This window comes from Myotis yumanensis, unplaced genomic scaffold, assembly GCF_028538775.1.
Source record: "Myotis yumanensis isolate MYYU_CA2020_CCGP unplaced genomic scaffold, mMyoYum1.0.hap1 SCAF_4, whole genome shotgun sequence".
Classification (NCBI taxonomy): domain Eukaryota; kingdom Metazoa; phylum Chordata; class Mammalia; order Chiroptera; family Vespertilionidae; genus Myotis; species Myotis yumanensis.
In genome coordinates, this window is record NW_027223755.1 from 103208368 (window position 1) to 103219853 (window position 11486).

The following is an 11486-nucleotide window of genomic DNA, read 5'->3' on the forward strand; positions in this document are numbered from 1 at the left end:
CTGAGGGGGGGGGGGGCGGGGGGGGCGGGGGGCGGGGGGGGCGGGGGGGCAGAGGTCCCGTGGGAGGAGCCAAGGGGTGGAGGGGTGAGGGGCCATCCAGGCCAGAGTGTTGGGCTGGCAGAGGTGAACCCAAGAGGCACTGGCTGCCCCTCACATGGCATTTTAAGCCAATGGCGCCCTCTGCTGCCCATGTGGGGCATCACCCCCGCATTGGAACTCTCCACCCAGCACGGGGATAAGGGGGGTTTGTGCCCCACACTGGGCATACAGCTTGCCCCCCTCCCAGGCCTCAACCATACCCCTGGGTGGCCTGGGTGTACTGTCCCCAGGGCAGGACCTGTGGGGCAGATGTGGGAATCTGATTCCAGGCACCATGGAGGCTGAATTCAACTCCCCATTGAAGACACTTACACAGAGCGAGATCCCACGGGGACAGGCGAGACAAGCAGGAGCTGACAGGCCCGGCCCCAGGCACAATGCCTCCTCTGACAGATGCCAGCCCGGATGGGTGGGGTTAGGACCTGCCTGGCCCTTTAAGAGGACTGTTGGGGGTGGGTCCCTGTTGCCCAGCAACAGGAGGGCTTGGCATTTAACTGTCACCAGGAGACCTGGAGACATCCTGCTCTGGGGACAGAGTGGCCAGAGCTGCTCTGCTGACCGTGCCAGGTGCCCTACCCACCCACCCGTGGCCAGGCCAGTGGCACCATGGCTCAGACGGACGTGCTCCTGACCAAGCAGCCTGCCCCGCAGACAGTGCCGGCGTGCGAGCTGCCCCCCAAGCTGTACGATGTGGCCCGCAACACAGGTGCCCACTCGTCCGCAGGCCTGGCCACTGCTGGCTTCCGCACCGCCAAGTACCTGGTGGACGAGTGGTTCCAGAACAGCTATGCCAGTTACCACCAGGCCTTTGCCGACCGCGACCAGTCGGAGCGGCAGCGCCATGAGAGCAGGCAGCTGGCTGCGGAGACAGGGGCCCTGGCGCAGCGCACGCAGGAGGACTCCACCCGGAAGGTGGGCGAGCGCCTGCAGGACATGCACTGCTGGAAGTCGGAGCTGCAGCGGGAGGTGGGCGAGCTGGTGGCGGAGACTGACCTGATGCTGGCCCAGAAGCTGCGGCTGGAGCGCGCCCTGGACGCCACAGGGGTGCCCTTCTCCATCGCCACCGACAACCTGCAGTGCCGCGAGCGCCGCCAGCACCCCGACCTCGTTCGCGACTTTGTGGAGATGGAGCTGCTGAAGGTGTGAACCCCTCGGGCTCTCGGGGACCCGCTCCTGGGCCAACCTCACCTTTCTGCCAGGAGAAGGACCTGCATAGAGCCTGGTGGTGGATACAGGTGTATCCCCATCACACGGGCTGGCAGAGGCCTTGGTGCCCGTGCCCCTCTGCACACACAGGCACAGAGAAGCTGGGACTAGGTCGGGACTAGAACTGACTGGGTGCTGGGGCAGCCTGGGCTGGGGGCGGGTCAGGGTGCGGCCCTGGAGAGAGGTATTGTCCCTCCTACCAGGTGTATGTCTGGTCTGACCTTCCCACGGTAGGCTTGGGGCACCACAGCCCAGACATGCTGGGTTGGGGGCACTGTGGCCTGGGAGCCCCAGTGTGGGGGCTCAAACACATCCGAGGGCTGGGGCGGAAACTTGTCCCAATCTCGTGTCCAGGCCCCTGCAGTTCTACCCCCAATTATTGGTCACACTGGGGGTAGACAGGGCCCACGCTGTGGCAGGATTTATACCTAAGATATGTGCTGGGGTCGTTACCTGTGGATGGAACAGGCAGAGGCTGCAGAGGCAGGGAGAGGCCCAGCCAGTCCACCTCACCAGCCCTGACATCCCTCTACATACCATACACCCCGAGTACGGGGAGGGGCCTAGGGTGAGTCCTGGGGGCAGCTGTCTGAGATTGGAGAATGCGAACCGCTGAATGATCCCTTGGTTACCTCAACTTCTGGTGCCTGCTGGGCAGCCCCTTGGATCACCCTGGTCATGCAAATGAAGCCTGGCCCTGGGCCCCAGGAGGCTGAGCGCCCTCCCCCAGGACACGTGTGGTGGGAACCCAGGCACCAGCCAGGATTGTGTTCTGATGGGGCGAGAAAAGGGGGGAGGCTACCTTTATTCCGCAAGGATCCCCACCCTCAACCCGGCAGGACCTGTCCTAGGGCGGCCCCATAAGAAGAATCAGTCCAGGAGCCTGATCCTGGGGGAGCAGTTCCCACACCTATGAACAAGATGTGGGCATGCGTGAGGGATTCAGAGACACACAGCTGCCCCAGAGGCTCAAGGCATCCCCTGCACCAGTGGTCGGCAAACCTCGGCTCACGAGCCACATGTGGCTCTTTGGCCCCTTGACTGTGGCTCTTCCACAAAATACCAACCTCTGCACATGGGCCACGAAGTTTCAATCGCACTATATGTGCACGCCCGCACGTTGTATTTTGTGGAAGAGCCACACTCAAGGGGCCAAAAAGCCGCATGTGGCTCTCGAGCCACAGTTTGCTGACCACTGCCCTGCGCCATCCCCCCAAGCTCAGGCCAAAACCTGAGTCCCTTTTGTCACCTTCCTGCCCTCCCCCAGGTTGCCAACCCCCTTCTCTGCCCCCCCCACAACTGCCCCCTCACACTCAGCTGCTCAAGAACCTCCCAAGTCTCAGGACGTGGCCCCTCTGTCTTGAGCCAAGGCCACTGGCCCACTACTGCGTGGACCTACGAGCGTGGCACAAAGAGGGACACAGACCAGGGGACAGACCCGGACACACGTGGGTTAAGTGCGCGAATGGAGGCGAAACTTCAAATGAGGGGAAAGAGCTGTTTGTCTATAGAAAATGAAGCAGTGGAGGCAGCACAAAGAGAGGCAGGGAACCCCCTGCGTTCTGGGTGTCCATGTGGCCCTGGCCAGCATCCTGGGGGCCGCTCTCTGCCGTGGCCCCAAGGGGAGTCCCCACTCAGGAGGGCTCCTCGTCCGAAGAGGCTGTCGGCCTGGCTGTCCAGGGGCTGCTGCCCTCAATGCCCTGGGCAGGCTGCAGGGACAGCCCTCAGAGCCTAGAGGTGCTGGTGCCCACACAGTGCACCAACTAGAATGGTCAACAGCCCAGAATAAACCTTATGAGGAAGAATGGGGTTCATGCCCCATTTTCCAGAAAAGAGAGCGGGGGTCAACAAGGCCCAAGGCCAAGGCCGCTCAGCCAGGGGTCAAGTGCCAGCTGAGCCCCAAGCTCCCCTGGGTGTCACCCTAAATCTCAGCCCCTCCTGGGCCTCTAAGAGGTTGACTGCGGGCCCACAGCAGCCCTGCAGCCCTGCCGTCAGCAGATCTTCACCAGGGACGGGGTCTTCTCCCCCAGGAGGCTGAGCTCATCCGGAACATTCAGGAGCTGCTGAAAAGGACCATCATGCAGGCTGTGAACCAGATCAGGTGGGTCTCCAGCCCCCGGGGTGACCCCTGGCCCCCCACCCCTCAGGCTGGCTTTGGGCAGGAAGTCAGGGTTACCAGGCCCTGAGGCTCAGCGAGGCGGGGCCTTGTCCCTGGTCACAGCCAGGAGTGCAGGCTGGCGGGGCACCAGGTGATGGGGGAGTAGCGGATTCCTGCACGGCCCGGGGAACCTGGGTGTCCATGTGGCCCCGGCCAGCATCCTGGGGAGGAGGGGCAGCTGCTCTTGGACGCTGCTGGCTCGGTGGCCTCTGTGTCCTGAGGACCCTACGCTGGGCAGATGAGGTGTGCCTGCTGTTTGGGGGTTGCCCTGCCCAGTGCCCCAGTAGGCCCAGCTCCCCCCTCTGCGCATATTCAAGCCCTGCCCGCTGCCCCCAGGATGAACCGGGAGCACAAGGAGCTGTGCGAGATGGACTGGTCTGACAAGGTGGAGGCCTACAACATCGACGAGACCTGTGCCCTATACAACAACCAGAGCACGGAGGTGCAGTTCCACCCGCACTCCACTAAGTTCGAGGAGAGGTGGGCATCCCAGTTCCCCTTCGCACAAATACCCTGTCCCCACACCCTTGTCCTCCCTGCTCCCCTCATCCCGTCTGGCTCCTGGGGGTCCTCCCAGCCCCCTCCCTCCCCCCCTCGCCCTGGCCCTGAGGCCCTCACCATAGAGCCTGCAGCTCTGCTTCTGGGGATGGGCTTCGGTCAGGTCTCCTGCCCAAGTGCTCAGCATCACACAGGCACCAGAGGGGCCGAGGGGCTGGGGAGGGAGAGGGACCAGGGGTGGAGTGGGGTGGGCGGGGCCGAGGTGCAAGGGTGGGAGGTGGGGGGGTCAGGGGAAGCCCGGGAAACTCAAGGACAAGGACAACTGGTCTGCAGCTCCGAGAGCGGCCAGTAGGGAGCGCGAGACCACCGCCTATCCTAGCCCAGCCCGTGGGGAGGGGTTGGGGTGGGAGGTGTGGGGGAGGCACAAGGCGCTGGGTGCAGCAGAGGGCGCCTGTCAGAGCCGGGGTAGTGGTCGCTGGAGGCGCAGGATGGTATGGGGCGCGGGAACCGGGGCGCAAGGAGAGCCTGATGGGGCCCAGAGCGCTGGCAGGTGCTCCCACCGACCCCTGCTCCACCCGCTCCCCGCCCACAGCGCCTCCACGCCAGAGACCTGGGCCAGGTTCACACAGGAAAACCTGCAGCGCGCCGAACGGGAGCGCCTGGCCTCCTTCAACCTGCGGGGCCTCATTGACTGCATCCTGAGGGACACCTCCGAGGACCTGCGGCTGCAGTGCGACTCGGTGAACCTGGCCTTCGGGCGCCGCCTGGAGGAGCTGGAGGACTCGCGCCACAAGCTGGAGCATCACCTGAACAAGGTGCGCCAATGCGCCCCAGCCACACCCAGGCCGGTCCAGGACAGCCCTGGGGTCTGGGTGCCTATAGCCAGAGAGAGACCAGGCTCCTGTGCCCCGCCTCTTCCGCCACCCCTGGCCACTATGCTCTGGTCAGGACCCGGCCTGGCCCCCGCACCCTGCCCCTCCTCTGCCCCTCCATCCTGAGGGACCCCAGAGGCGGGGCCTCCCCCCCTTCCTGCACCCTCCTAAAGCCAATGGAAACCCAGGTGGCGCGGGTGTTTGCCGACCGGCACTGCCACCTGAGTGACTAACCAGGAGGGACGGCCAGGTGCGAGCGGGAGAGATGGGAGGAGGTGGGCTGGGCCCGGCAGGGCTCTGACCCCGGCTGTTAGGGTGGCTTTTGCTGCTTCCAAGTCTCTCTGGTTGTTGACCACCAGCTTTGCTGTCTCACCCCGCTGGGTGCCCTTGTGGGGGGCCAAGGGAGCTGTGCACGCCCCCCCCACCCCCCGCCTCCACGCCTCCTCCAGAGCCAGTGGACAGGCCACTCGCTGGCAGCCCCAGGGCTCAGGGACGAGGCCAGGCCCCTGCTGGCAGCCTGCCTTGCCCGGGACCCATGGGGACTGTCTTGTGTGCAGACGCTTCGGGAGATCGCAGACCAGGAGCACAACATTGCCGAGCTGAAGCAGGCCATCCGGGACAAGGAGGTGCCTCTGAAGGTGGCGCAGACCCGCCTGTACCAGCGCTCGCAGAGGCCCAACGTGGAGCTGTGCCGCGATACCGCCCAGTTCAGGTGGGATCCTGGGGAGAGCCAGATGCCCACCCCTACCCCCACCCCTGGCGCTGCCCAGGCCCCCCCCCCAGCCTCTGGGACCCCCATGAACACCCCTTCCCTATGCACACAGACCCGTAGATGAGTTGAGGAGACACTGGGGTCTCACACGGGCACGGCTCACACACGCAGACATTTGCACACCCCACCCCCTCCCAGCACAGCTGGACACTGCATGGGCCACGGAGGGGCACTGTGTCAGGACTTCGAGTGCCAGGGACCGCGGGGCACTTCCCCCTTCACCCGGTGCTGAGCGATCTTCCCAGGGAGGAATCTCGGGGTCTCAGCGGCTGAGTCCTGCCTCGCAGACCAGTCCACAGTGGGCCCTCGTCCTGGGCTGGGGCCATGAGTGAGACCATGTCTTTTGTTTTTCTAACTTACTGAGCTGCCCTTGTGAGTAAAACCACCCCCACCCCACCCGCCTTGCTATTCCTCCCTCCCTGCTTTTTGATTTTGTTCAGAAAACTGGGGGCTTCACTCTGCTCCAAGGGTCCGTCCTGCTTCCAAACCCCAGGAAGAGGAGCCTCGGAGAGCCTTCGGGCCTCTCACAGAGCCCTGGCCCCAGCCCACGCCCCAGCTCAGCGTGTGGGCTAACGTTTAGGGCCTTTGAGGTCCTTTTATGGCCGAGCATCTGGGCCAGGACCGCTCGCCAGGGTTTCCAGCCTTTGACTCTCAGGTCCTGCCCCTCCCAGCCCAAAGGCCTGGTGTTCTGGTGCCAGCCAAGCTCATACCTCCTTCCACCAAATCCCCTAGGCTGGTGAGTGAGGTAGAGGAGCTGAACAGGTCCCTCTCAGCACTGAAGGAGAAGCTTCTAGAAGCGGAGCAGTCGCTGCGCAACCTGGAGGACACGCGCATGAGCCTGGAGAAGGACATCGCTGTCAAAACCAACAGCATCTTTATTGACAGCCAGAAGTGCATGGCCCACCGTGCCCACTACCCCACCATCCTCCGACTGGCTGGCTACCAGTGACCAGGGCTGGCGCCACGGCACAGCCCCCCAACTGTCCTTGGCCGGATTCGGGCAGGGACCCGTCCCCCGCCCCTCAAATAAAGAGCGCGTTTGCTTTCTACTTGTGGCCTGGGGCTCAGAGGGGAGCCTTCCCGAAGTCAGTTCCTCACGCCCAGGGCACGCTCGGTTACACCCGTGGAGAGGGGTCAGCCAAGGAGGGCTCCACCTCGTCACTCCAGCGGACCACGTGAGGCCAGGCCCCTCCCCGGCTCCCAGCCCGAGCCCAGGCCCAGATGGTTTCTCTGCCCACCAGGGCCACCTGCAGGGTGCCTCTGAGAAGGGTCACCTCTCCTCCCAGGGAAGCCACACCTCTCGTCACAGCCTCTGGTCACTGCCACAGTAACCTGCTCTTTGTCCCCCACGGGCCAGGATGCTGTCGTGCTGAGGCCGGCTGGCTCTCCCCTCGTTTACTGGGAGGTGAACCGGGGCAGAGCTGTCGGGACACACTGCCAGCCTGCTCTCCCCTGAGGGCTTGGCCCGGGCGTGTTGGGCATCCACGCAGTGGCTCAACATCCCCGGGGAACCCCCGGCCAGGCCAGGCCAGCCAGTGGCCTCCTGGGAAAACCCCTCCCCCCCCTCCCCCCGTCTGGCACAGGGTGGGCACTGGGAGGCAGACCCTGAGCTGGGAGTGGGAAAGTCAACGTTGTGGGTGGCCTCCATGCCCAGCCACCTCGGCCACCAGTAGGTGGCCAGTCTCCTTGTCTAGCCCCCTCCTTAGCCAGCTAGTGCGTCAGGTGTGGGTGTGGGTGTGAGGAAATTGCAGGGCCCCTGCTGCCCACCTGGTCCCACGCCTCCTGCACCCTGTGTCCACGGCTCTGGGCAGAACTGCAGTCCCCAGGGAGGGCCAGGCACTTTGTAGAGTGGGTGGTGGCAGTGAAGCCCCCCTTGCTGTGCCCACAATGTCCCCCCACCCCCGGCTGCTGTCTCTTCCCCAGCGGCAGCTCATAGACAGGACTCTCAGGGACACGTCCATTAAGAGGCTGGGAGGTAATAACTCCCACTGTGCAAACTGCTGCTACTCAGACCCCCATTATCACCCATGGCCAAGGCCGTGTCCCCATCAGCGCAGAGGGTCATCTTGTCCTGCCTCCGGGAGGGTGGCAGCTGATGGGAGCTAAGTGAGGGTGGCTGTTCGAAGCTCATTAACTCTACAGCCTGGTGGTGACACCAGGCAGGGAGGGTGGCAGGCAGAGTCCCGAGGGGGGCGGGGGGTGTTGTCTGGCTGGGTTCCATTGTCTGTAGTCCCCTGATGCCATCTGTGAGGCTGGAAATTTTGTTGCCTTGTAGAGACCAATGACCAGGCCCTGGAGCTGAGCCATGGCTCCAGGCCACACATCGAATGCCCGAGGCTTTCTGTGGGGCTTGGGGTGGGGATAGACAGCGAAGTCACCCCAGGCTGGCCAGTTGCTTCCAGCAGGGATTCAGCCCCCCCAGACCCTCTGTGGTCAGCTGACCCCGTGGGGCCACAGCATGCAGCCACCTCTCGTTGTCACGGAGATACGGGGCAGCATGTCCAAGCGATGGCTATTTCTGTCCAGGAGCCTCGTCCTCGTCCTGCCACCCGCTGAGTCACCCTTGGTGCTTGCTGACTCCCTCCGCTCAGAGCCTGGCCTGCCTGCCTGCTGCAGCCACACACCCCAGCCCGGGTCCCAGGGGCCTGGCTCAGCCCAGACCCACCCCTCAGATGCCCTGCCCCAAGGGGACTCACAGTGAATGCCCGTCACTTTTGGGGGGCTGCTCGCCTGTTGGAGAAGGGTGCAGGGAAGGCACGGGGAGGGACATCAGCCCTGCAGCATGGTGAGGCCTCTGGCTTCACCCATGTCCATCTAGTACACTCCGGCCTCTCTGAGCCCATTGGTGCCATTTACAGGTGGGGACACCAAGGCTCAGATGCAAAGCTTCAGCGCCTGCCTTTCTCTGGGAGCCACAGAGGCCATACTTGGGTGGGCAGAGAAGAGCCCCAAGCCTGCCCTGGGCCCATCGACTCCACAGGGACTGGGTGATGAGAGGCAGGGGCCTAGGCCACTCACCACCCTGAGGCCGCCACTGAGCCGCCTCAAGTCTCAGAGCCAAACCACCGGGCACTGGGGCTGCAGGAGCTGCAGGGCGGCGAGCCATCGCTCAGGGCCTTGGGTCTTCACACCCCCTCTGTCTGTGCCACCCTCCAGGTGACGACAGCTGTCCCCAAAGGGAGTCCCTGGGCCTGCTGGAGTGAGCTGTTCTCTCCTTGGGGTGGGGCCAGTCTGGGAGCCAGCTCCAGCTGGTGTAGCCCATCCGCACCCCTCCCCAGCCACACTCACCCTCATCCTGCACAAGAAGCCCCCCACCGGTGGGGCACCTCAACCTCCCCCCTGCCATCCTTGCCCCTCCCTGGTCATCAGTGAGGAGGGCTGGAGCAGCAGGACTGGGTGAGCTGCCCCGGCCGCCCACAGCCCGCCTGGTTCCCAGGCCATGGCTGGTGCCTCGCCCACAGGTGGCCGGCTTGGTGTTTGTGTGGGTGCACTTCCCAGGCATCGCATGTCCCCGTGTTCAGAGGCCAAGGTGCAGGGTTCTGCACCTGGACCCAGTGTCCAGCTGTCCAGACCCAACGCGGTGATGAGGCCAGGCTCTGGTGTGGGCTCAGCTTTAGGCTCACGGTGGGCCCAGCCCTGCCTGCCACTGCTTGGGGGACCCTATGAGTCATTCCCACCAGTGGGCATAACAGGGACACAGCTTCTGTCACAGCAGGCTTCTCGCTCTGCTGGGCACCTTGACCTGGAAGGGTGCAGGGGAGGCTGGGTCTGACACCATGGGTCTGGCCGGACGCTGCTCTCTTGGGCTCCACCCACCAGCCCCAGCCCTCGCTTCCCAGCCAGAGACGGAAGGCTGTGACCATTACCCGGAGGGCCCTGGTCTGCCCCAGTCCATTTTGGCTCCAAGTCCTCTGACCAGTCTCCTCCCAGCTGCGGCTGCGGCCTCCCCAACTCTCCCCTAAGCCACTGCACCCCAGATGGAGGAGGCAGCCAGCCCATGGCACCACCCCCCAACCCACCAGTCAGTTCCAGACGTTCCTGACCCGACCCTGAGACCCATATGAGGGCACAGGGCTGGCAGGAGGACCCGGGAGCCCCGGTGGCAAGGCTATAGACCCTTCGGCAGGTAGTCAGCTGGTGGGGGGCAGACTGATGGCAGGCGGCAGGCGGCAGGGCCCGTGAGCTCCTGCAGAGGCTCTGAAGCTGGCCCAGGGCCTGTTGGTCTTGGATGGCCCAGGGGAAGCCGTGGGCGCCTGGTGCGGGCATGAAAGGGCTCTTTCACCGGCTGCTGGGCAGTGACGCTGGAGGCAGCCAGGCAGGCAGCAGCACCGACGGTGAAATGGTAACAGGGAGCGTGGGGGTGGGTGGATATTCACAGCCGCCCAACACAGGCTGGTCTTGCAGGGGTCTGTGCTCCCCCTGAGACCCCAGCAAGAAGGAGGCTCCAGCCCAGGCTGTCTTCTGGGCAGGCCAGGCGGCTAGGATGCCCAGGACCCCAGACTGCCAGAGGGGTGAGGTGGGGTCCCCTGGAGACACCCACTCCTGTCCGGTCCCTCCGTGGGAGGAATCCAGGAGGGTCTTGCAGGGTCCAGTGAGGCTGGGAGGACTAGTCAGGGTCTCCTGGGCGCTGGGGGTGGGTGGAGAGAAGGGGTCCCATCTGCCAGGGAAGCTAAGCCTGAAAGTGGGTCTCAGACCCACTGTGCAAGAGGAAGGACCTTGCACTGGACTGCAGCCCCAGAGGGCTCCCTGGAGGAGGGTGCCTGGGTCTTTGCTCAGCAAGGTCAGGCTACAGAGAAGAGAGCAGGCCCTTACCTCACACGCCTGCCTGTGGCTGAGCTTCCCAGATGCAGCCTCTGGGGAGACCAGGGCCCACTTGCTGGGGGAAACTGAGGCCCAGGTGCTTGTGGGACTCACCCAGGGACCCCAGCAGCTGCTGGTTGAACCGGAAAGCTGGTTGACACGGGTAAGCCAGGTGTCAGGCAGGGTTTCCTAGGGGAGGGTGTTAGGAGGCAGGAGGCCCAGGACTGGTGGGGGTTAAAGACCATCTTCATCACAGAGTGGGAGACCACATGGGGCAGCCTTCCAAGAAGCCCTCCTCCCCTCCCCTGGGAGCTTAGGGCTAGAGGGCTGCTCTCTGCCCGGCTAGGCAGCAGGAAGAAACTGCCCCACACAGGCCCCACCCAACCAGGACCCAGGCCCAGCCTCAGGGGGTGGGGAACTTCGCTTCCCCGAAGCTGCCCCCCTCCTCCCAGGGCTCTGCCCGCACAGGAGGGTGAGGGCTTTGGAGGGTGGAGTCAGAGTCCCACCTCCGCCATCTGCCAGGTGCAAGGTCCCCAGCCGTGGGGGTTTTGGGCACCAGGACTCCCCGGCTGCAGGCACTTAGGGTGCCTGCTACAGCCCAGAGTTAAGGCCCTGGGAGGGTGGAGGTGTACAGGGGGAGCAGCCCCTAAGAAGGAGCCGGCAATACCAGCTCGGACTGGGCGGGGCTGCCTGGGCCACTTTGCCAGGGGCTATGGAAGGGCAGGTGTGAGCTGTCCCCCGTGCAGTGCAGGCCCTCAGATTGGTGGTGGCCCTGGTGGTGCTGTGTGAGGCCACATCCAGGTCTGGGTGAAAGAGTGTGGGGATCTATGAATGATGTCTGTCAGGGGCAGGGGCTAAGAATCTGAGGAAGGCATGCCAGGCCTCTGTCGGGTACAGGAGGAGGCTCTGGCCCTGCCCACTGTGGCATCTCAAGGGCCCCAACTGTGTACCCCTCAGATCCCATCTGCTGGCTCCCCAGACAAGGGGGCACAGCCGGCTGCTGTGGGGTCTGGGGGCTCAACTGAGTATCTCTTTCTCAGATGCCCTCCCCACCTCTCCCCTCTCCTAGGCTCCAGCCCAG

At 64.5% G+C, this 11486-nt stretch overlaps 1 protein-coding gene across 1 annotated transcript; it reads left to right on the top strand.

Moving 5' to 3' along the window:
* The first annotated feature begins 677 nt into the window (after positions 1–677).
* On the top strand, positions 678–6654 carry TEKT4 (tektin 4). Its single transcript, XM_070411611.1, has 6 exons — positions 678–1239; positions 3336–3406; positions 3800–3943; positions 4554–4776; positions 5391–5545; positions 6338–6654. The coding sequence occupies exons 1-6, from the start codon at positions 706–708 to the stop codon at positions 6552–6554; spliced, it is 1344 nt and encodes a 447-aa protein (XP_070267712.1). The 5' UTR covers positions 678–705; the 3' UTR covers positions 6555–6654.
* Positions 6655–11486: the final 4832 nt, after the last annotated feature.

What these genes read in the sequence shown, in the direction of transcription:
- TEKT4 (XM_070411611.1), top strand. Translation starts at nt 706, where the DNA reads ATGGCTCAGACGGACGTGCTCCTGACCAAGCAGCCTGCCCCGCAGACA. An exon ending in TCCACTAAGTTCGAGGAGAG is followed by an intron (nt 3,944 to 4,553) that starts GTGGGCATCCCA and finishes CCCCGCCCACAG; the next exon opens with CGCCTCCACGCCAGAGACCT. An exon ending in TGGAGCATCACCTGAACAAG is followed by an intron (nt 4,777 to 5,390) that starts GTGCGCCAATGC and finishes TCTTGTGTGCAG; the next exon opens with ACGCTTCGGGAGATCGCAGA.